Genomic DNA, 26,620 nt, shown 5'->3' on the forward strand with positions numbered 1-26,620 from the left:
CCATACCAGGTTTCAAAAAATGATTTTATTTTCTATGCATTCTGTAAGTAAAAACACGTAACAAAACAAAATGTTTTTTTTTTTCTAGTTTAACTAGTGATAGTTTTAAACCAACTAGTGCAAATTTTATTTATAATATTCCTAAAAATTACATTTTTGTTACAAAGCATAGTGAAGTTGTTTATAAATGAAATATATATATATATATATATATATATATATATACAGTGGGTACGGAAAGTATTCAGACCCCCTTAAATTTTTCACTCTTTGTTATATTGCAGCCATTTGCTAAAATCATTTAAGTTCATTCTTCTTCCTCATGAATGTACACATAGCACCCCATACTGACAGAAAAACACAGAATTGTTGACATTGTTGCAGATTTATTAAAAAAGAAAAACTGAAATATCACATGGTCCTAAGTATTCAGACCCTTTGCTCAGTATTTAGTAGAAGCTCCCTTTTGATCTAATACAGCCAGGAGTCTTTTTGGAAAAGATGCAACAAGTCTTTCACACCTGGATTTGGGGATCCTCTGCCATTCCTCCTTGCAGATCCTCTCCAGTTCTGTCAGGTTGGATGATAAACGTTGGTGGACAGCCATTTTTAGGTCTCTCCAGAGATGCTCAATTGGGTTTAAGTCAGGGCTCTGGCTGGGCCATTCAAGAACAGTCACGGAGTTGTTGTGAAGCCACTCCTTCGTTATTTTAGCTGTGTGCTTAGGGTCATTGTCTTGTTGGAAAGTAAACCTTCAGCCCAGTCTGAGGTCCAGAGCACTCTGGAGAAGGTTTTTGTCCAGGATATCCCTGTACTTGGCCGCATTCATCTTTCCCTCGATTGCAACCAGTCGTCATGTCCCTGCAGCTGAAAAACACCCCCACAGCATGATGCTGCCACCACCATTCTTCACTGTTGGGACTGTATTGGACAGGTGATGAGCAGTGCCTGGTTTTCTCCACACATACCGCTTAGAATTAAGGCCAAAAAGTTCTATTTTGGTCTCATCAGACCAGAGAATCTTATTTCTCACCATCTTGGAGTCCTTCAGGTGTTTTTTAGCAAACTCCATGCGGGCTTTCATGTGTCTTACACTGAGGAGAGGCTTCCGTCGGGCCACTCTGCCATAAAGCCCCGACTGGTGGAGGGCTGCAGTGATGGTTGACTTTCTACAACTTTCTCCCATCTCCTGACTGCATCTCTGGAGCTCAGCCACAGTGATCTTTTGGTTCTTCTTTACCTCTCTCACCAAGGCTCTTCTCCCCCGATAGCTCAGTTTGGCCGGACGGCCAGCTCTAGGAAAGGTTCTGGTCGTCCCAAACGTCTTCCATTTGAGGATTATGGAGGCCACTGTGCTCTTAGGAACCTTAAGTGCAGCAGAAATCTTTTTGTAACCTTGGCCAGATCTGTGCCTTGCCACAATTCTGTCTCTGAGCTCTTCAGGCAGTTCCTATGACCTCATGATTCTCATTTGCTCTGACATGCATTGTGATCTGGAAGGACTTATATAGACAGGTGTGTGGCTTTCCTAATCAAGTCCAATCAGTATAATCAAACACAGCTGGACTCAAATGAAGGTGTAGAACCATCTCAAGGATGATCAGAAGAAACGGAAAGCACCGGAGTTAAATATATGAGTGTCACAGCAAAGGGTCTGAATACTTAGGACCATGTGATATTTCAGTTTTTTCTTTTTTGATAAATCTGCAACAATGTCAACAATTCTGTGTTTTTCTGTCAGTATGGGGTGCTATGTGTACATTCATGAGGAAGAAGAATGAACTTAAATGATTTTAGCAAATGGCTGCAATATAACAAAGAGTGAAAAATTTAAGGGGGTCTGAATACTTTCCGTACCCACTGTATATTGTGTATTTATTTTTATTGCAATTCTACAGAAAGAACAATCATCAAAAATGTACAGTTATATATGGTAAAAAAGTAAACAAAACGTAACTAGAATAATACCTTAAGGTGCAGGCACAACAAATGAGAGCTCATCTTGGTTAACTAAAGCATCGTACACGCTGGTAGTTTTTTTTTTTTTTTTGTTCGCAGGGCTGAATGAAGAAAAAAAACTGACAGCTCAGGAGGAGCCACTGTACCAACACTTAGTGTTTATAAGGGTTCAATTTTTACTTGTGAGCTTGCCTTAACTGACATAATGTACAGATCAAAGGAAACCTCCTGTGCACCTAAAAATCTAGGTTACAATACATTGTTGTAATAATATTCTCATGCTTATTATTATGGATGACAATTTATGCAGACATCGCTGCTGAAACACAGTGCGTCCCGCTGATAATACCAGCAAATGGTCATGGCATGGGAGGGGGAATACTGTGTAAGATTCACATCTAAATAAAGTGGCAGCCATGAGTACTTATACTACAGTATATGCTGTAATCCCTGTGTGCTGTAAAATACCAACATTTGTCTTTCATTAAGCTAGTTATTTTCTAAATATGCAAATTTTGTCTTCCACTCTTAACATCCATTTCAGTTTTTCAACTTAAAGTATAATTCCACTTTTCTTAAAAAAAAAAAAAGAATTCCCCTTTGGGTTTACTATGCCAATGGATCTATTACTACCTGTTTCTGCTCTGTAGAAAATTATTTTTGTTTCACTATGTCGTTTGCAGGCTGATTTTGAATGGGAGGGTATAGTTCATTATAATCAGCTGGTGCACTCTCAGTGTTCTGATAAGAAAAGTTCCAGTGTCGGAATCCCTTTTAAAAGTATTTAACCTTCAGGCAGTATCCCATCAAAAATTCCTATCGTAGGAGGTGCTTACATTTTGACTTGAATCTTTGTGCAGACTTCTGGGGAAGCAGTGAGCCAATCACACAAGCAGGGAATTACATCTCTGTGGGTGTTCCTTATAACAAATGGTGTATAGAGCACCACCAGGTTGCCATATTGTATTGCATTTTGCCAAAAATTACAGTAAATTGCAGATTTAAAAAAGGTAATTTTTAATAACAGTAAACTACAGTATGGCTTCTCTATCAGTTTTACAGGTTATTTTTATTATTCTCTATAAAATTATAAAATTACTATTACTTTAAGCATCAGTAAACGACTGCTCATTTAAAAATGAGAAGTTTTACAAAAAATGTTTTCATTGATACATGTCCCCCAGGGCATTATCTGGACCCCCATAACCATTGTTTGCCAAATTACCTGCATATAAGCCTTTAAAATGGGCACTTTAGAATTTTCCTGTTGGGTCCCAAAGATTTCAATGGGGTTCGGTATTCAGTTTCGAACGTTTGCGATATTCTAAAGTTCTGGTGCGAACCGAATAGGGGGTCATTTGGCCCATCCCTAGTTCCAGGTAGGTAGAGGACAAAACCCTTGGGAACCTAAGCGTGAACAGTTAACTAAATGTCCGTCAGTTTCTAACTTGCCCTCCAAGAAGTTAAATCTCTGACAAGCAGTACATGCACATTTAAAAAGCAGTGAATGTGACAATCACCAAAAAATTGCTGCAAGCAAATCAATCACTGCAATTCAAAACACGTGCAATAGGAAGACTCACCTGCAGTGAAGGTTTGGTGAAAATCACATTCACTGCTTTATAGATATACCTGCAAGGGTTCTGAAAACACATATTTTTAAATCATTTAAGTTGGCTACTAAAAGGAATTTTTCTGATAATACCTTAGAATGACAGAACTGAGAATGACAAAACTAGTCGGGCGGGCTAGGACGTTGGATACTACTGCGCATGTTAGACTCGCACTCGCGGCATTGGAGCATTGGAGAGACAGCCGGGGGGGGGGGGCTAGGAGTACTACACAGTACATACATTTGAACCCTTTGTGTCGGTAAGACACTTGCAAAATGTGAGTATTATTGGTTTTCTTTTAATAATTAAATTTTTATGGAATTACGCTATGTGTGTGGGTTTTTCCTTTCCTCTTAAAAATTGTAATTTCCTATATACCCCCATGAGAGTGACTGTATGACAGGGACAGCAGATAACAGATTGTGAACCGGCTCGCTTGTTATATTTTATAGAAAAGGTGTTATTTATAACCTTACCAGACACTCCATCTGGTGAGTTAGTTTGGGGTGATTGGTGGAAGGAGCACACAGGGTGTTTGGCACATATTCATTCACAGAAGATTTCTACACAAAACCTATGCACTTTCCTGCACGTGTTGGATTTTTTTTTGGGACTTTGAAGAATATAAGGACATTATTTTTGAATTTTACAAAATCATTTTTTGTGTTAGTTTGATTATTGAAAGTACCAATTCACTTTATAGAAATCTTTTCACTATTATGAATTGCTTGCTTTTTATATGTATATGCTAATTAATTTTCTGATATATGACACATATTTGTTTATTATTGATCAGAGGTTTTTAATTATGAACATTTGATTTCATTAGCACTTTAGCTGTTGAGAATAAGGTATAGGGGAGTGTAGATCTGCACTGATTTTAACCCATTTATTCACTCTGTTGCTGGATATTCCTGCAGCGACTACACATTATATACAGAACTCCCCCTAATAGTACATAGTATATAGTACACAGCCACAGGGCAGGTACAAGGGGTGGGCAGAAGGGGCGGGTGCCCTGGGTGGAACAGTTTATTGTAGGAAGGGGGGGGGCAAGTGAAATACTGGCAGTGTGCTGCCAAAAGCTTTCTGGGCAAAAGTTTGTGACTTCCGCCATTCCGCTACAATGCTTCAGAGATGAAAGGATGTGCCAAGTGCACTCCGGCACCCAGCACAAGCCTAGGACCCGGCCTCCACTTCATCGTCAGGCAGAGCCGCGGAGTAATCGCCGCCTGACAGGTGCTTCTGAGTCCCGGCACTGCGTGACACCACCAAATGGCTGGCCGGGAGGTGGGCTGGGAGAGGATCATCGAGAGCAGCGAGTGAAGTGTGACTGAAGAGGACGAACCAACCAACCAGGCAGCGAATCTCAAAAGTAAGCAGAGGGGCTTTTAATGATTAATCAGCTAAATCGGGGGGAGGGGTTGGAGGGGAGAGGAGAGGTGAGGTAAATAATTACCAATGATATTTAAAATACAGGCATACCCCATTTTACATACACTTACGAGTACAGACACAGCTTGGTCAGCTTGGCATTGCACTACTCCCGGTTTTTAACATTGGCATCTACAGGAAATCTTGGTTAACTTGACATGGCACTGCTGCCAGTTTTTAACATTGGCATCTATGTAAAATCTCAGTCAGCTTGATATAGTTACATAGTTACATAGTAGGTGAGGTTGAACAAAGACAATAGTCCATCCAGTTCAACCTGTGTAGGTGTGTGTGACTGTAATCATCTAACATAGCCCTTAATCTCCTGATCCTTGAGATGTAAGTCTAAGAGTCTTTTGAAAGTCACCATACTACCCGCAGAAGTCACCTCTTGTGGTAGACAATTCCACAATCTTGTAGCCCTAACAGTAAAGAACCCTCCTCGTTGCCTGAGGTTAAAACGCTTCTCCTCTAATCGCATTGTATGTCCTCGAGTCCTCATGCAATTCCTTCGAATGAACAGCTTTTTTTCTAAGCTGAGATCTCCATTAAGATATTTATAAATTGTTATCATGTCCCCTCTCAGACGTCTCTTCTCCAGGGAAAATAAATCGAGCGATTGCAGCCGCTCTTCATAGTTAAGGTCCTCCAACCCCCTAATCAGTTTAGTTGCCCTTCTCTGGACTTTCTCCAGCTCCAACACATCCCTCCTGAGGACTGGCGACCAGAACTGGACAGAATACTCCAGATGCGGTCGGACCAGAGTTTTATAAAGTGGAAGGATTATAGTCTTATCTCTGGAATACATCCCTTTCTTTATGCATGCTAATATTCTGTTGGCTTTGGAAGCTGCCGCTTGACATTGCATGCTGTTGCCTAATCTATCATCAACCAAGACTCCCAGATCTTTCTCCATTTTTGATTCCCCCAAGGGTTCCCCTCCTAACGTGTATTGTGTTTTTATGTTTTTAGTCCCCAAGTGCAAAACCTTACACTTCTCCACGTTAAACCTCATTTGCCATGTCGTTGCCCACTCCGTAATTTTGTCCAGGTCATTCTGTAGGATATCTGCTTCATGCTGTGCAGTTATTGCCCTGGCCAATTTTGTGTCATCTGCAAAAACTGATAACGAACTACTGATCCCGTCCTCAATGCTGTTTATGAATAAATTGAACAAGGTTGGTCCCAGGACTGAGCCCTGGGGGACCCCGCTTACTACCTCAGACCAGTCTGAGTATGCGCTGTTTATTACCACCCTTTGGACACAGCCTTTTAGCCAGTTCCGTATCCAAGAGCAAACCCTGCTGTCGATACCTGCAGACCTTATTTTATAAATTAAGCGCTTGTGGGGAACTGTATCAAACACCTTAGCGAAATCCAAGTACACCACATCCACTGGTCTGCCCCTATCTAGCTCACAGCTCACCTCCTCGTAGAATGCTAAGAGATTGGTTTGACAAGAACGCCCATTTGTAAACCCGTGCTGGTTACTACTGATGATGTTGTTGTCTTTAGCATATTCTACGATATAGTCCCTTATCATCCCCTCCAAAAGTTTACATATTATTGATGTCAAGCTGACAGGCCTATAATTTCCCGGGATATGCCTCTGGCCCTTTTTGAATATCGGAATCACATTAGCCTTCCTCCAATCCCCTGGTACATCTCCTGTCCTAATACTGTCAGCAAAGATCAGGAACAGTGGTCTAGATATAACCTTACTGAGTTCCTTGAGCACTCTCGGATGTACGCCATCCGGGCCTGGTGATTTGTTTGTGTTCAGTTTATCCAGCCTTTCCCTGATTTCACCCTCTGTTAGCCATAGTGGCAAGTCCTGTGTATTACTACTAACCATACAGTCATGGTCAGTGTACCCCTCCTTTTCCTGCGTAAAGACTGACGAGAAAAAAGCATTCAGCACGGTTGCTTTTTCATATGGCACTGCTACCTGTCTAGCAGAATCCAAACAGGGAAGACCGCTCTAGGTGAGGCTGGAATCAGGTGCCGGTCGGATCCGTAATCCAGGATAGCTTCATGCAACAAAAGGAATGCCAGATGTCAGTGTCCTGCACTCACAGTGTGTATCTGTATTTGCCGATTGATGTGGAATAAAGACACTCCTTTTTGAAACTCATCGGAAGTGCGGTCATTCCTTTTGTTGCATGAAACTGCTACCTGTCTAACATTGGCGTCTATTAGAAATCTTTGTCAGCTTGACATGGCACTACTCCCTGTCTAACATTGGCGTCTATAGAAAATCTTGGTCAGCTTGACATGGCACTGCTCCTGGTTTTTAACATTGGCGCCTATGGGAAATATTGGTCTTGGAAAAGACAGTGACTTCTTCTTTATACCCGGTGGGGAAGGGGGCGCAGTTTTCCATCTTCGCCCTGGGCACCAGATGACTTTGTCCCAGCACTGCACTGTCATTGATTGATTTTGGCACCAGATCTTTTGTATACATTTTCATTTGGAGACTTTTTTTTCAGCTGAGCTGAAGAAAAAGGTGTACAACCTCCTAGGACACTAGCAACATAACTGAGGCATGCTGGGTAGTGGTAGGGTTATATGAGGGCTAGCTTACAATTCTGTTTGCCATTCTCCTAAACCCTTGTAGGCAGCAGTATACCCTGACAGTTAGGTATGAAAACAATGCTAGGCAACAACATTTATTTGCAAAAGTTGACTTTTGCTGTAAAACCCAAACCCTTGCTTAAAATGCCTTCTGTGGGAAAAGGGGAAGACATTACAGGAGACATTAGAAATCTTGATTACTACATAAAGGAACATATATATTTTGACTGGTTGTCACAGTGGAAGTGTGGTACGTGACTCTGGCAAAGCCAGTGTTGGTAGAGAAACCCAGTGCTCAGTAGCTTAGAACAGATAACCCAATGGGGGAGTCTAAGAATATATGGGTTTTGCTCATAAATGCAAGAGGTTGCAACCAATCAAGAACGCTGTGCAAGTAATTTCTGGGAATGCACATGTCCAGGCCTGTCTGCATCTGAATGGACAGAGGTGGGACCCAGTATCTAACCTGACTGAGAATGGGAGACTGTTGCGAGAGAGAAGCCGTTCCTGTGTGAACAGACTGAGAGCCTGACACAACAAATTGGAAGTGTAATATAGAGACCGAGAGATTCAATCCAGCAGAGAGGCTGGGACTAGAGCATTTTTTTTCCTGGCTGACAGTGTACAAAGTTGCACAGCACATTGCCAGGAGGCTGAAAATATTCATTGGTGTATTACACTGCAACAATCCCCTGCGTGGGAAGATCTTGTATTATTCTTCTTCGTTTACCAATAAAAGTAGGCTGAAAGCTTTAAAACACAAGTTGGCGAGAGCACCAAGTCCTTGAAGGTTCTCTGTTTGATCGTTACAGTTTAATAGAATAGGATAGAATAGTATAATATTTTCAACAAGTGTTATGGTTAAAAATTATTATTTGCTTGGTTCATCACAAGCTGTGTAAGCAGAAGGTTTTCCTGCACAATTGCCTTGGTCTGCATGTACGCCCTCCTTCCTACTTTCCTTTAATATTAAACTTATTCAGACATTTTTAATATTAAACTTATTTATAAATGATAAGCCTTCAGCATTATTCAGCTCCATGATACTTAAGGCTTCATGTACTTCATACTAAAGGCTTCATGTACACAAAGCCTACATTGACTGCCAGGCGCCGGAAAACGCAAAACGGTGTTTTGCCACAGTTTGTGTATTCCGGTGGCCAGGGTTCAAAATGTTCCTATCCTGAACGCGATTCTACTGCGTTCAAGAGAGAGAGGTTGAGGAAGGTTGAAGCTCCCCTAACCACAGCAGCTCCTAAACTCTGGTAAAAGTGTCCATAGACACATAGGCTTTTATTGAGTTGAGTTTAGGAGCTTGGGCAAAAAAACGCTAAAAGCTCCTAAACTTGAGTATTGTACATGAAGCCTAAGCTTGAAGCCAAAGGTTCCTTCAAATAAACAGAAGTAAAATATTATTTTTGTGTAGGTTTAGCATTTAAGTTTAACACACAAACATATTAGTATAGAGAATATACCATACCCTCCTTTTCATTGCTAGCATAAGTCACTCCCATTTCTGTTTTACAATTTTCCATTTACAGTTACAGGGCTAGTTTAGTTTAAATTTAAAAGTACTTTCAAATGAATAAAAGTAAATATTCCACCGAGTAATGGTTGACTAAAGTCAACTTTAATTACAGCAATATAAAATCCATATATCTTCATAGACAGATGGGTGTGGGCAAAATGCGTTCACTATACCCCCTGTTGGGATTCATTTTCACTTTTCCCAAAGGGAGAATTTCAAAGTACATTTTGGCCACTCACTGTTCTTGCCTATTAAGGCTCGAAGGTGAGGAAAGAACTAATTTCCTGCTAGAAAAATAACACGGAAGGCTAGTTTACCTCAAAGTACATTTTACATTTCTTTCTGTTGTGTTTTATTCATGGGCATTAGATATTCCAGTTTTAACTTACGCACATTAACAAGTCCTATTGGGACACAGCCATCACACCTTACATAACCAGAATCTGAGCTTTGGAAATGTTTATTTAAACTGCTCTGATAATTGGCCAGTGCATATTTGGATCTAGCTTTCTTCTCCTTTACAATCATCTGGTGCCTGTGTTTAATGCTGGCACCACTTGCGTCTCTTTTATGTGGTGTGCAGAGAAATGTTTAGTATTGGGACAAAGTACACAGCTAAATGGTTGCCTTGAATTACATTTGTTATACTAACTGCACAATTATTCTTTTGCATCCTTATATTTCCCAAACGTATAGGAACTTTTTAACTATGCTTGGCTGAGTTTAACATGATGTCTTGAGTTTCATGACTGCCTTGTAATGGGTTCTTTGACATGGAGATGTCTCCAGAAACCAATGATTTTTATTAGGGTGGAGTTCTATTTTTGTTTTTGCTAAACAAGGCAGGGTTAAGGGGTGACTGAACCCCAAGCAATCATCCTATTACTGAGCCCCATATTTTCCAGAAAGCATAAACAACATTTGAAAATGTATTCTAGAAGTAGTGTGTATGTATTTTTGTTGAATTAGAACTTGTTGCAGTCCATGCATCTGCAAAAAGTAGCAAGGAATCAATTCAGTTTTTAAGGGCCACTATACACAATTTCCAACTCTGATCACCAAAACTTTTGACTGTTGTAGGGAAGGGGTAAATCCTTTATCAGGTTTTTATTTCTCTCTTTGCTACCTGTTGTAAAGAATTCCTCTCACTTTCTGCTCATCCCTGGGACATAGAGATGCACACAGAAAAAAGACCTGTCAGTTCCCAGGGATGTTGTGCAGTGGTGCCTCCTACTGAGCCAATGCAGCTCTGGATAGTTCCTTCCCTGATCTCTTTGTAAGTCGTTATTGATACCGGTTTCTTGCTAAACTCTTTTTACCAGATTGTACTTATGACAGTATCTTACTCTTCATTGACACTGCTCCTCCACGCTCTTTTTTTATCACCATTTAGGTTTTAATCTTTGGCTGCCGATTCACCAACCACTCTTTATGACTCTCCACTTAAAACCTGATACCTTTGGCCACCATCTTTGGCTTGATGTCCGACTACATTTCTGCTTGCTTTTTTATTGCTACCACTACATGTGTACAAAACCCAGTGTGCTATGGTGTGACTAAGCTCATGTGGTAGATGTGTCATGCCAGTACATACTGCAGTTAAAGGACATGGAAGCCCACTTTTATTAAACAAAGACAACGTTTCTCACATTGGCATTTCTGTCACGCAGGGGTGTCCACTTCACTAAGCATTATCAGCAAAACAGGCAAAAAAATGCTAAGGCGCCTGGTCAAACTTCAGCAGCACCAGTGCCCTTCTTATCAGTCCCTCTGACTTCATCACTCAGCTCTTCTGGTTCTCTTGGCTCACTCAGCCTTGGATACAGCACCTCACTGTATGGTCCACTCCTGGCCTTAGGATTGGTGTTCTCCTGACACCCTGGGCTCTCTCTCTCCTCTGCGACTTATTCCTTGAGTCCCATGGATTTGCATAGATGTCCCAGCCTTCTCAGTCTCCGAGATCCTCTCTTGATCTACCAGACTCGCTGCCTCAATTTTCTCAGTCATATGGACATAGAACCCCTCCATCCCAGAGAGGGAGAGCAGTATCTTGGATCAAGTACCTCAGTCTCCAGACAGGATCACATACCCGTCTTCACACAAAGCCCCCCCCCCCCCAACAGGGCTTTGTCTCGGGTTTGGCTTATAACAACCCTGCCCACCTGTGTACTCACACAACCTGCAAGCCTCCTGCAAAACCTGGACAGGATTGAAGGTTCCGTCCCACCCAAGACACTTTGGAGCCTTCAAACTCCAAAATCCAGATCCTGATCCAGGATTATAAAACCTGGAGAAACCTTAAAATGATACTTTGAGAATCCTGTGTCTATTCTATATCCATTTCCTAAACTTGCAACATGGCAGGGCCTCACACTGTCACATCAGTTTGTCGATAAACAAAACCATGCCTGTTGTTTGCTACTGGACAGAAAAACGGGGCCAAAATATGGAGCAGCTGCTTGGTTACTTACGAAGAAAAAAGGAGAGAACCATTCTCTGTAGAGAAAACTACTGAATTTTGTTCCTGAGATGATGCCACTGTAGAATCTATTGCACCTATAAAACTTTTACACTTAAATTCGATGAAGAACTACCACCATTACAAAAGTTTCCTTAACATTACAAATTACAAATATTATTGAGTATTACAAATATTAGTATTACAAATATTAGTGGTTGCTGATGCGAACACCCACAAACACTCACCCAGCGCTCAAATTTAGTGAATCAACATGATCAGCGCTGCAAATGTTATTTGTCTAATGTTCCTAGATGCACATTGGATTAAATAACATCTTGATTAACCAATGTATTATTTATATCCAGATCCAACCCACTGCATTTTTTCAAGAGAATAGTTTACTATTAATCTCCTGATTGAGGTAGTCTTAGCTTGGGCGTAAATGGGGCAGAAAAGGGCAGTCCTGGATTATCACAATACTTTTGTATCTGCAGTGAGTCAACAACAACAACCCCTCTGAGTATTCAATGCATAATGAAAAGAGTTTTATCAAACATTGTTGCAGATTCCTACCTATTTCTGCTCTTGAAGAAACAACTGTTTGTTTGACTATGTCCTGGGCATACTGATTCTGAATGGAAGGGTGTGTGTTCATTATAATCAGCTGGTGCACTCTTAGTGTTCTAAAAAGTGTCAGTGTCTGCAACCTTTTAGGAGCTTTCTTTTAAGAATTGATAGAAAGACTCCATCGTGTAAAACATATTCACCAAATAGACTTATGGGGAGCATTTAACCTTGTCTGCTTTTGTCATAGATACATTGAATACTGCTTTCAGAACAAGGTATAGACATTTTGAGCCTTTGATTGTGCCATTTAACCTTTGCAAAATTCTCGCAATGTTTAATCATTTTATATATGATGTGCAATTAGATATTTTGGATCAGTTTAAATTGGCCTACCTATCCTTATCTTTTCAGATATTCTAGAGCAGGGGTTTCAAATATATGGCCCACAGTCCACATCTGGGCCACTACAAGATTTTTTTCTGCCTTGCAGCTAGGGTCAGAGGAGTATCCTCAATGTGCACAGATTAAGGATTAAGGTGAGAAGAGGCTGCTTTTGGTCTGTGATGAGAACCCTGGTGTAAGGGTAACTTTGATGGAGACCATGATGTAAGGGGGCTCTGATAGGAACCCTGATGTAAGGAGGGACTCTGAAGTAAGGGGGGTTCTTATGTTAGGGGTACTTTGATGGGGGCCCTGATGAATGGGGGGTGGGGGGAGGCTCTGTTGTAAGGGAGACTTTGATTGGAATATTTTACATAATATTTTATATAATAAAATATACAATGTAGCCTTTGTACTGAAATGTTTTAAGACCCCTGATCTAGAGAGGCATCTCAAGCATGTTTCCATCATCTTCAAATGAATGAGGAAGAATCAACTTTATAACAAATTGGAAAGATGAGTTCGAACAAACCCAGATCTAGTTCTTGGGTTATATCAGCTAACACTTGGCATTTTTGTTCATTTTAACAACCATTGTTCCCAAATTCAATATTGAATATATAGTTACTTATGATTTTGTAAACAAGTTTAGATTGTTGCATTGCAAATGTATCAAATTGGTAAACTGCAGATAAAAATAATTATTGGAATCCTAGGTAACATTTTTATAATGCACTTTACAGAATAACAAACAAAATAATTTGTTATAAACACTAACCTGAAATTCCAGCATTGTTTTGCCAAGGTTTGTCTCCAACATGTAATGGTACGCACCAATGCTTGTACTTGGGTCATCCGCATCATTTATATTCCCCTGAAACATAAAACAAATGAACTGTTTGGAAGTCTGATCAATTTATTCTGTGTTTTCTATAATCCATTTAGCCAGATTATGCAGGCTTTTCATACCACCCCTCCTAGTGTTTTCCTCAGTTCTAATCAGTGTCGGAAAAATATTTCATCATTTACAGCCACACAGGTAACTCAAACAAACTTAATCCAATCACCATGGTATAACAAAATATCAGGAAAAATATTGATTTTTTAAGAATATGATGGGGGTGTGAAAATTTGTGAAACCACTTAGATCTCAGTTACATAAAATATCACTGCCAACTTTTTTTTTATACTCTTTTTATTGACAAAGAAGCAAAAGACAAATCGGTACAGCAACCAACATGCTCAACGTGAGCATAAAAAAGGAAAAGGTGTAAAGTTTGGTACACATAGATATAATGGTTACAGAGCTACATTTGTATGTATTTAAGATTCCAGTCGTAACAAAGATCAGTGACAAATCCCTCTTTGATCCAATACAACCAGTCTGAATGTATAGCAAAACTACAACTAGTACATGGAAATAATCTCCTATGCAAACAAAGGGCAATAACAAATAGCCCTACCCTTACATATAAGTGGTGGTGAGAGTGGAGGAACACCAGACATCCCACACCTTGTCGTACTTATTGGGACAGACCCTGTGTTTGAAAATAATTTTTTCGGGGCGTGGCCGGCAGCCGAAGGAGATGGCCGCTTAGGATCCGAGCTCCGTCTCTCCCGGTATCTCCACCGACAGCCAAGCGACGTGGGTAAGCACCTCCAGCTCCTAATCCCCTCATACACCACTCAGGAACCTCTAGACCACCATGAGGAAGCGTAAAGACCGCGGGGCGCCCCGTAAACTGACGGACTTTTTCGCCACCTCCAGCACCCCGCGCTCACAAGATGGCGCCGAGTCCTCCTTGCAGGCCCGAGGCGCCGGAGCCTCCGGAGAGGCGCGGCGAACTCACGAGCGGACCTCCGGCTCTATCTCCCCGCCGCGAGCAGCAAATCATCCCAGGGGACCTCACCTGCCCACAGCCCCCACAAATCGGCGCCCAAGAGGTCTGAAAGCCACAAATGGGCAGGAGATGAGCGGGCGGGGGAGGGGTCCCTGAACAGCACGCTGGAGTTCTATGAGAACTTTAAAGACTTTCCTACTACAGGGCAGCCTCTCACAGATGCCACTATGAAGGAAATGCTCCTCACTATTAATGGCGCTTTTCACAGGGAAATTGTGGCCTGTGTCAATGGAATTAAAACCGATGTAGTTGAACTCGGGGGCAGGGTGGATCATTTGGAATCCAAAATGGAGGAGTTCACGCTAGCGCATAATGAACTAGTTGACTCTCATAACGGGCAGGACGATGACCTGGAGGCCCTAAAGAGCAAGATGGCGGACCTGGAGGACAGGGCCCGCCGAAACAATGTTAAACTTCGGGGGGTCCCGGAGTCTATTCCCCCGTCAGACCTGAGGCCGTATGTCCAAGCCATGCTTTTGGCTCTGATGCCTGACACACCTGTGACGGAAGTAGTGGTAGATCGGGCCCACCGCTTGCCAAAGCCGCAACATCTTCCAGACAAGGTGCCACGGGATGTCATAGCCCGCATCCATTTTTTTCATGTCAAAGACGATCTCATGAGGTTCGCGCGGAAGCATTCACCGCTGCCGGACCCGTATCATGATATATCTGTCTACGCTGACCTGTCTCAGTTCACAATGGCGGCGAGGAGGAAACTAGTTCCCTTGACCAAGCTACTACGGAACAACAACATTGCTTATTCCTGGGGATTCCCTACCAAGCTGCTCATAATCAAGGAGGGCCGCACACATGTTATTCGCTCAGTGCATGAGGGCTTTGCGCTGACTAAGCAGTGGGGAATTATCCCGGATCAGCAGAGCTCACCGCCGAGTACAGATCCGCCAGCTCGACTTGAACCTGAATGGCGCCGAGTCAACAAATGAACTTTGGGTCCCTTCCCGTTGGCCCCGATGGTTCTAATGGCCTGTCCCTTTTCCCTGGAGGTCTCTTCAGCAGATCCAGAGAGGTTTTAGGGGGTCTGTCTGTTTCCCTTTTTTTTTCTCCCTGACCGACATGCTAGAGTTCAAGGGGTATCCGGGAGGCCGGTGCTATTACCCCCCTTACCACTACCTGCGATTGAATCGCATGATGGGGTTTACCCCAAGCTTTTGGTTTGTTACCTTTGTTACTTCCATGTTTTGTTTTATTTTGTTTCTTTCATTTCTTCAGCCTCTTTGCAAGCTACTTACACCTGGAAACCACTCACCCTGTAACCAAGGACTCCCACGGTTCCATTACACCAGCGAGGACAAGTTGCTCAGTTCTGACCTTATTCTACATGGACTGCAGGTACTGTGACGGCCACGGCCTAGTGTTACCCTCCAATTTAGGTCTAGTCGTTGATGCTGGAGGCTATTCATGGTCCCCAACCTTATCTTACAGAGTCCTTGTCTCTGCATATACATTGGACTGCAATGATCATTACGGTACCATTTTAAATGGTTATTCAAATTGTCTCTATTAACGCCCATGGACTGAACAGCCCGTTCAAACGTAGGTCCCTCTGGAGAGAGGCTCGCACCCTCAAGGGTGATATTGTATGTGTACAGGAGACCCACTTTGCGCGATCCAAACCACCTAAATGCACGGATAAGGCTTATCCACATATATTTGTCTCTTCTGGGGAATCCAAAAAAAAGGGGGTGCTCACTGCAGTTAAACATTCTGTGGCATTTCAGCTGCATGAAGTGGTGTCAGATGAGGCAGGTCGATACGTGATATTGATCTGCGACATCAACAACACTACATATACAATCGTAAATCTTTATGCCCCGAACAAGGGCCAGATCAAATTCTTTAAAGCATTAGTCAAGAAGGTGGATCGCGTGAAGAAAGGTCTCACGGTGTATTGTGGGGATTTCAATTGTGTGGTGGACCAGGAGCTGGATTGTTCTCCAGCTCAGGGACGTGCAAGGGCTACTCTGCAGAGGTTCTTGCATGCCTCTGACCTGTACGATGTGTGGCGATGCTTTAACTCCACGGAAAGGGATTTTACCTACTTTTCGGCCCCTCACAAATCTTATTCGCGGCTGGATTTGTTTGTGGCCGATTTGCAATTTTTGAGGGCAGTGGAGAATTCTGTGATACATTCTATATCATGGTCTGACCACGCGCCGGTTTCGGTGGCGGTCTCGGAGTCTCACGTGACAACGCCGGTGCATTTGTGGCGCAACAATGTCTCTTTGCTCCGGGACCCCGCTCATAGGGACCGACTGGGTGGTCAGATAAGGGACTATTTTGGGTACAACGATACCCCTGGGATTGATGTGTTTCACTTGTGGTGCGCTCATAAGGCGTTCTCGAGAGGGTTGCTCATTCAGCAGGCTTCTAGGGCTAAAAGAGCAAGAACGGAGGCGCTTAGGGCCCTAATGGAGAAACTTAAAGCACTAGAATCAGCGCATAAACTGAATCCGTCCCAGCTCTTGTTGCGAGACCTCACAAACTGTAGACTGCAGGTTAGAGCTAAGCTTATGGAGGAACATCAATACCTCCTCTTTCGCACTAAAGCGCGTCATTACTCTCAAGGAAATAAGTCGGGGAAAATGTTAGCTAACTACTTAAGGAAAAGACAACAAAAAACTAAGCTGGCCTCTATCACTGATCCCGTTTCTGGTAATCAGGTGCGACACCCTAATGAGATCGCTAATGCTTTCTCCAGTTACTATACCTCGTTGTATAATCTCCAGGATGATGTGATTACCCCACAGCCTACAGATTCCCTCATAGCTGACTTCCTGGATACCCTTCATCTCCCAGGGGTTACGGACCATATGTTGCAATCCCTTAATGCCCCCATAACCGAAGAGGAGATCCAACTAGCCATAGCTTCTTTGCCCTCCAATAAATCACCGGGAGCGGATGGCTTCTCCTCAGAATACTACAAGGCCTTCAGTCAAGTTCTGTCTCCATATCTAAGTAGGATGTTCAACGCCGCTGTTCAGCGCTCCTCCTTCCCCGAGGAGATGCTCCAGGCGGTTATCGTGGCACTTCCAAAACCTGGGAAGGCGCCAGATGCCCCTCAGAATTTTCGCCCCATTTCCCTTTTAAACACCGATCTCAAGTTGTATGCCAAAATATTAGCGGTCAGACTGGCTGAGGTAACTCCTCACCTGGTCAAGGCTGACCAAGTGGGTTTTGTGAAAGGGAGACAGGCGCCGGATGGTACCAGGAGGATGCTGGACCTGGTGCAGATAGCTGAAACCCGGAAGGTGCCCTCGGTGTTCCTGACATTAGATGCTGAAAAAGCGTTCGATAGGGTTCACTGGGGGTACCTTAGAGCGACACTCACTAAATTCGGGTTGAGGGGGAACATCTTCTCGGCTATCTCAGCATTATACACCAAGCCCTCAGCTAGGGTATTTACATCAAGTGCTTTATCATCTAATTTCAACATTACAAATGGGACCCGTCAGGGGTGCCCCCTTTCCCCCTTGATTTTCACTCTGGTTATGGAACCTCTGGCTGAGGCGATTAGGAGCGACCCTAATATATCTGGGATTTCGGTGGGAGGTAGGGATCACAAAATCGGGCTTTTTGCGGATGATGTGATCCTGACCTTAACTTCCCCTGTAAAGTCATTGCACTACGTACAGCAACAGCTAGACAGGTTTGGGACAGTCTCTTACTACAAACTCAATGTTACTAAGTCCGTGTGCTTACCACTCTCCCTGAACCCTCCGATCTTGAAGTTCCTGAAGTCAAAATATCCTTTTCAATGGACTAACAAGTCCCTTACGTATCTGGGTATCTCCCTAGTGGCGCCGACATCCTTAACATACCAGACCAACTTTGCTAAATTACAGTCCATTGTTGCGGGGGACTTGCAGCACATTGCGTCCTACGATCTTTCCTGGATGGGCCGCATAGCTGCCCTTAAAATGATAGCGCTCCCCAAAATATTGTACTATTTTAGGACGCTCCCTATATTGTTACCCGAATCCTTCTTTAGAGGTATGGATAAGCTCTTCCGAAAAATTCCTATGGGAGGGCAGGGTACCTAAATTGTCATACTCCACGTTACTTAAATCTAGATCGGCTGGGGGGGTGGGTTTCCCTCATCTTAAGTCCTACCACTCTGCTGCCCTGTTGGACCAAGCGAAAGCTTGGTTCGATCCAATTTCAGATAAACTATGGGTGCTGTTAGAGAGGGCAATGGTGGCGCAGCGAGATCTACCATCTCTGCTTCAGGCCGCATTGACGAAAAGGGAGGTGCACATTCCCAGCCTGTCCTCACTGCGGGCCACACTGGGAGCTTGGGGGGAGGTACAGAGGGTGGAGGGAACCCCGATAGCTAAGAGAGAATTAACACTGGCAGCCTATCAGTTCCTGCTTCCCTCCCTGAAAATTTCGAGGACATTGTTCCCGGATACCTTCACATACCATGATGTCCGTGGGCAGGTCGGAACCCCGTCCTCCTTCTTTCATGCACAGCTACACCATTACCACATTAAGTTTCCCAACCCGATTATTGAGGTGCCCTCTGAGATCTGGGACTATTTGCACAAGGAGTATCGTAAAACGAGGGGGTTGTCGTGGTTCTACCATCGTCTGCGCTTCCAGCGTGGATGGGTCAAGTCGGCTAGTATGGTGGCCTGGGAGGGCGACCTTTCAGTGGCATTTTCGGAGCCGGAATGGCGGCTGGCTATTCGCTCCTTTTACACATTTACGCATTGTACTAACCACTGGGAGGTGGCTCTCAAATTTCTCCACCGTAGTTATCTGACACCTGTGAAGATGGCTAAGATGTTCAAAGATGCACCAGTCCTATGCTGGAGGGGGTGTGGGGGTAGAGGTACACTATTCCATCTATTGTGGCAGTGTAGGAAGCTGAGAGGATATTGGGCAGCGGTGTTTGCACTACTTATCTCTATAACGGGAATTTCGCTGTCCATGTCCCCAGCCCTAGCTCTATTGAACTTGGGTATTGACAAGGTTCCACGATCGTTTCGTTGTGTGACCTCTCACATTCTCACAGCTGCTAGGATGTCTGTCACCGCGGCGTGGAGGTCTGTTGATGCACCCATGGTGACAGATGTCATAAACAGGGTTAGAACCCACTACTCCTATGAACAGTTCTTTGCCAACTCCAGCGATAGAAGCCTGCTGTTTGACCGTGAATGGAGTCCTTGGTTGCTAAAGTACCCGAGCTGAGGGGTTTTCCTCTTGCTCGGGCTTGATCTTTACTTGATCACATTATTAATGATGACATATATTTCTATCTGAGGCTGATGTTTAGACCGTCCGGTTGATGGTCTCTGTGTTCATCTGCGTGGATATTGCAAGCGTAATGTTCTATAGCATGCTAGAGTTAAGGTTCTTTGTGGACGCACCTCCTGTTAGCTTCGGGAAGCTCTGGGTGTACGCCGGGGGCTGGGTCCCAGCTCCTGCGGGGGTGGGGGGGGGAGGGCGTGGGACCACAGTATTGATCCCCTTGGGGGTGGTCCGGCGGCCCGAACCTTCGGCTCAGCGCGGGGGGAGTTGGACTAGGGGCCTGGTCTCCGGGGGGGGGGGCCCGGATATTGAGTACTGGGGGCTCCAAAAATGTATCCGTCACGGTTTTGTATGGTATACTCTAGTGTGTTTACTATATTTGTTCAATGTTATACAACCATTACGTTTACCTGTACTGTATTTTATGTTTGATGTTTTGAAACTTTAATAAAAACTATTGAAAAGAAAATAATTTTTTCATAAGGCAGTATCTGGTTCACCATCAGGATCCATTGACAGATGGATGGAGGAGCAGATTGATTCCACTTAAGCGCAATAGCCTATCTAGCAAAAACAATGTTTCCCTCATCACTGCCAACTTACATAAATAAACCACTTGGATGAGTGGTAAATTGTCTTCAACACTTCAGGACAAGTCCAGTTGATTTATCCAATGTGGCTACCTGTTACTAACTTTACCATGACCTGGATAAATGAAAACCTTCACATATATATATATCTTAGGTTCAATCTACAAAGGTAACTATGATTCTTATTTTAAAAAAAGTGACAGTTATTTTTTTATGAGTCCAATGATATTAGAAAATTACAGTCACTATTTCTAATGACTGCTAAACAAACCTTAGCCAAGGCATAGAAGATAGTTGTGCCTACTGTGGTACAAGTCAAAAAGTCTTGGTACATGCCAAACAAAAAGTTTCCATCTCTGCCACATGATTCCATAACAAATTCCCTAAGTCTGGATGCCCTGGATAACACATTATATGCCTGCAAATTTAGATCATACACTTCTTTAGGGGATTATGGCCTTCTCCCACAAACGTTTACTACCTCAGGTGCTCCCATTTTCTCTTCCACCCCCTGTACCTTCCTTCCCTTCTCTGTCCTTTTCTCTATTACTCTTACACTTCTCTTCCTTTCTGAATAGGTTCTCTCAGTGCAAGGGGGGGCTAATATTTGTAAATTGTACTATCATGCAATCAGGATTGTTCAACTTTGAGAGTGTTATTGGTACTTGATGTGTGCAATCTGACAACTGTACTGCTACTCAGCCCTATATACCTACGTGATGGTTTTTGATGCCAATGCTTCTTTGATGGCTTTATTATGTAATCTTGTACCTTGCACTTCATATGTAAAAATCAATAAAAATCTTTGAAACGTAAAACTGCCGTTACATGGCCAGAGATAAAAATCTTTATCCTGGTATAGTTTTATTTATGAATTGTGTCTATTGAAATGTCTGATTAATAATGTTGAAAAACCTTGTCTATAACTTCTGATCAATGTACTAAGTGGTTATTGTTGGTGCAGCATGTAGGTGTGGGCTTTTTTCATTTTTTTTTTTCATTTCATTTTTTGCTTTTTATAAGAAGTACCAACATCTTCCCACATTGGTCAACGTGCTGGTAGACCACATGCAGCAGGGAGTTTCTATGTTTTCAGTGGCTTTGGTCTAGCAGATGACATAAGGCAGTTTAATGTTGGATGAGAGCCAGCATAGTCGACAGGTCCGTGGTGGCCTTATGAATCATCTCTAATGTTTGTTTGTCAAAGAGCAGAATTGCTATTTTGACCATTCATTTTCTTTTTCATATGTGTGGCATGGACAATAGGGGTTATGTGAAGCACATATTTAAAAGCCTCCCATATTTGACTTGGGCAACTGAGGGATCATCAAGGTGAACAGCTACAAAATTTTGATCAGCTTGGAAGATAGCTAAATGAACAAAGAGGCCTTTCAGTAAGTTTGTAGATACTCCAGCATGAGGAGTTGTGGGGCATGTCAAGAACGTGAATTTGGAAAAAAGCAGGATGATATTTAGACCAAATTTGTGGGCCAACATAGGTTGCCAGTCAATGAAGAACTATAAACTAGTCAAGTCAATTACTTATACAAATAATGGAGGTTGGAGAAAAACTCAAACTCCTTAGCTGTATGACATAAGATTTGCCAAACATTACCTAGTTTTCTTCCAAGGCAAGCTGATAAATATCTCATATATAAGTGGCTAAAAAAAATCATACTGTATTTTTGTCACAAAACATTTTATCATGAAAATATCCAGTGGGTCTCTTGAACCTAAAAAGTAGTAAGGACTGACATTGTCATTAGGACCATTTGTAGATCACAAACATCTTTGCCAGGAAACCTAATATATTTTTTATATAGTTTTAAACTATGTTGTTCTAAAGAACCTGGATGGATAACAGCAGAACAGCAACAAAAACATGGTGGGCTGCCAATGGTCCATGGTGGGAGTTGGAAAACTCTGAAGTAGAATTGTGACCACCAACTGGATGGTATATACTGCAAAAAAATATGTTACTGCTAGGGAGACTGTCTCTCCTTCACTGTGGAGCTGGTGCAAGGTTCCAAGTTTTGCCTTCCTTATCACAAATCTAACAAAATGAGCCATACACATATGAATCAACAGGTACAGGAGTTTTGGAATTACATTAACGTCTCAAAGCATAGACAAGGTTTTAGCAGTTGGGTTTACGCACACTTTAATTCCATTCAAGAACCACCTTTTTCATAGGAGCACTATCCTATACAGCAGCAGGCAGAGGAGCTTAGCCTTTGGGAGCAATAGTGATTTATTATAAGGCCGGGGACAACTTGTTCTTTAACATGAAAAGAACTTTGTTACAGTGGCTTTAGAAATTGATTTCTACATTTGGAAATATATTCCTGGCAAGTTAAATAGAACATAAGCCAAACTGTAGAGCCATTAACCAATTGTGGAGGCAATGAGAAAACTTGTTTTGGAACAACATAAATTCAGTCTTATAAAACATGCTGAGAGAGGCTGCATATGCAGATCTTCTATTCCATTAGGATTGGTTCCCTCTGCCTGTCCTTAATCTGGTCCAGCGCTGCATAGATATTTCAAATACAATGCCAATATCCAAGACATCAAATGGTATTTCTGAGGGGTGTTTTTGTATTGAATTTGCAACACACCCTGTTTATAATTATATTCTGTTTATACGGAATAGGCAATAAAACAGCAACTGGCTTAGTTTATACTGTAAGAAGAAATCCCTCCTAATTTATGTGCTCAGCAATGTGGAATCATGCCCTGACTGCTTCTTCCTGGACATTATTATCAGATGTCAATACTTACTGGTGTGTTTAATAGTACTCTGGGCTTTATTTAGAAAAAGTGGATTACATGGAAAACAATGCCCAACAACCAATTAGGAAAAGGCTTTCAAAACTTATAAAGGTGCGCCCCACCTCATTACATAAATTAAAATTTGAATGCATTTTGTTTCTAGTTTTGGGATAGTAAGGAATGGCAAAAAGTTTACACAAAAAAGGTGAAACAGTAAGTTCTGGTGGTACAGCTCTTCGTCACTGTGGATCGCAATACAAACAAGGAGGTAGGTTTACATCGGAGAGAACTAGGGTTAGAATAACAGGGAGGTTTAATATGTGGATTAGTAGGTTAAGGTTACAGGGTTAGTGTCAAGCTGGCCATGCATGGATAGAAAATTGTTTAAAAAAGCATTCAATAAGCCCAATCGTTCGACATGTTATTGGCCATTTGTTCGACAGATCATTATCAAAAAGGAAAGGCTTTTTAATGATTTTCTATCCATGTATGGCGAGCTTTAGAGGTACATGAAAATTAGTGCGAAGATTGGAGTTAGGGTTACAGGAAGGTTAGTGTTATGGGTAATTATAAGATGCAGAAGGTGAAGATTAGGATTAGGATTGCATGGTGAGATAGGTGTTAGTGTTGGAGGAAGGTTTATTGTTAGGATTAGCTTACGTCCGGAAACTTACGTCCGGCTGCAGCACGGATCGCAAGTAACCTGTGTGACTCCTGTCTCAGTTGATGTCCAATAGAAAGAAACCGGTCAGAATAGGAGGCGTACCCGTCACACAGGTTACTTGCGATCCGTGCTGCAGCCGGACGTAAGCTTCTAGAGATATTTCTTGCACGAACTGAACATACGCTGTATACAAGATTCCTAACTGTAAGTGCAATACTGATTGTTCGAATAAATGTTTTAAGGGTAATACACTATCAGTCTGCTTCTGTCTCTTTGTCATATGGTGGAGTTTGATCGGCAGTGTGGCTTGTTGGAGAGACTTATGTGAATCAAAGGAGGCGGGGAAGATAGTGTTCCTTGAGAACCAGTTTTCAAGCGTTCATTGATATTCCATCTGGTAAGAGGCCAATACCGGTGTTTCTCACGAGGTGGTTTTGGATTACTACGGGAATTTGTCCTTTGTTTTCAGCACACATGTTAAGCTAGTGGCACCTTACTTTTTTTCGTCCGGTAAGGAGAAATTTCACTTGGTGGTGGATTTATTTTGGATTTGCAAGCAAGTTTATTTTTCTTCATCTTCAGTATAAATCATCACTTGATTAATGGACACTTATGAACTTTTTTGATTCAAGCACCAGTTGTTTTAACTCACGGATCACTTTTGTGTCACTATCATATGTTAAATAACTTTTATGTTATTTATGTTATTTATTTATCCCATATTGTTTTGGGTCTTCATCTATATTGTTGTTTTAGCGCACCCCAACACATACTCAACCTTCATTAGAAATACCTAAACTTAGTAGATTAGAAGGGTGTCTTATGGCCATACTGTGCATGTAGAAGGGGAATTATACTAACCTTTCTATAACTCTTGTTGCAGTAGTACCCACCGCCCAAGGTGTTCTACTGTTTAGTAAAAGATATAAATATAAACTTGATTTAAACATTGTTTATGGTATGTATTTATTCTCATATCATAATTTAGCCTTGTAAATCACAAAGGAATGACTTTGAGAGCCATAACTGAAAGAAACCAAACGTTACACTCACGGTTTGTTTTGCCATTGATTTATTTTCACTTGATATTGGATGGTGATTTCAGGTAATTTATCATTTTTATGGTGATTTCCATGGTTAAATGGAATAAACTTTGTAGACTTGTGGGCGCGACTTTCCTCTGGGATATCTAAAAGCCAGCATAAATATTTCAGCAGCACAGTGTTAATGTGGCTGGATTGAGATGCTATAAATTTTCAGATGCATTTTGAGATGAAAAAATCCTGGCCGAAGAGTGCATGACCTAACAATACTTGTAACAGCTCAGGTTATATTCTACAAACCCATTGTAAGACATTGTAAGAAAAGTTGTAAAAGGTGCTGTGTAGCCAGAAGCTGATCTGCTACTAAGCAATTTAACATATACCTATATAACTGTAATGCTACATATAAATGACATCACATCAAAATTTGTTCTGCTTGGTCTATAACTACTGAGATTGCGGTAAAGTGCTGAGTCTGCTATTTAATGTAATAAACAAATATGTACTATGGAAGAAATTAAAGAACCAAACCACGTCGTTTGTTCATATTTATTTAAAGGACCACTATCATTCAAAATACTGTATTTTAATGACTGTGATAAATACATATACGGTAATTAATACAGTTTTACAACTACTCCCAACATTTGAGACTACTTTCTATATATTCTGAGCTATGTTCCATGTTCTGTGCCTTGGTTGTTGTTTTTCTGTGCATAATTTACTATGTGCTGGCTTATTTCAATTCAATTTTATTAGGGCTGGCTCTTCACACCTATGACCATGGCATTTTCTGGATGGCTACAAATCAGCTTTAAGGGAACAGTTTTAGTGTGTGAGAAAGTTAGGTATTAGATTATGAGTTAAGGATATGGAAAGGATTGGCTTAACTATTAGGGTTAAGTAAAAGCCTAACTCCAGCCACATTTTTCAACAGAGTAGGGGTCAGAACTTTTACCATATTTTTATAGCTTTTTGTGACTCTAAAGGTGAAATTTCCCCTCACTTTTTTTTTATATCCATTACACTCTTAACACCAGACTAAGAAATGAGGGCAACATAGGTCAGATGGGGCTGAAAGGCACACTTAGCAATAAAAACTGTTCTTGTACCCATTGGAGAAATATTCCAAAAATATAACATATACCATAACTTCCTGTCCTTCTGCCTCCCTGTCACAGGAACAGTAAGGTAAAGGCAATTTACCCAATGGGGACACAGACTGCACTGCAATCCTGAGAAAGACTAAATCATTAAAAAATGTTGTAATTTCAAGCACTACTTATGGGAAGGGAAAAAAGCATGATGCACTTTCAGTAAATTGGTTCTACTGAAAAAGGCGTGAGGAGTAGGTCATGTACAAATTAGGGATTACTACCTTGCGGCAATTCTTGCCCAAATGAAAACTTGGTTCCCTGCTGCCTCTCAGACTTTATGGTTAGAGCTAGAATCTTCTCAAGTCCCAGGAGATAATTTATATAACTACATGCTATCTAGCCGATTTAAATCATCTAAACCAATCTCCACCTCTCCCACCATACAAGAAACCTGGAATGGCACCATCTGATAAATGTCCCCTCTGGTACAGTATCCCTCACCCACTTCCCTTTCCTATACTTAGCCTTTTCCACACTATACCTGATCTAGAGGTTACACACTGGATATCTCTAGGCATATCGACGGTGGACCACCTTTGAATAGGACCAACCATTAAAACATTTAGATCCATACAAATAGAATATGGCATTCATAACCACCACTACTACAAATATATATAAGTTTCACATTTTCTAAAGAACAAAACCAACACCACTTCATCCCTACCTGGGCGTATAGCTCAATTCTATACCTCAATGTCTACC

The 26,620-nt window shown here is 41.9% G+C and overlaps 1 protein-coding gene across 1 annotated transcript in view; it reads right to left on the reverse strand.

Annotated features, from left to right (window-relative positions):
• LIX1 (limb and CNS expressed 1) overlaps positions 1 to 26,620 on the reverse strand; it is a 247,888-nt gene that overhangs the window by 39,555 nt on the left and 181,713 nt on the right. The window contains exon 4 of the mRNA XM_082258808.1: positions 13,296 to 13,391. Within this exon, the coding sequence (XP_082114934.1) occupies positions 13,296 to 13,391 (96 nt within the window). The remainder of the gene's footprint in view (positions 1 to 13,295; positions 13,392 to 26,620) is intronic.

The sequence above is a fragment of the Pelophylax lessonae genome, assembly GCF_965119305.1.
Source record: "Pelophylax lessonae genome assembly, chromosome: 1".
Classification (NCBI taxonomy): domain Eukaryota; kingdom Metazoa; phylum Chordata; class Amphibia; order Anura; family Ranidae; genus Pelophylax; species Pelophylax lessonae.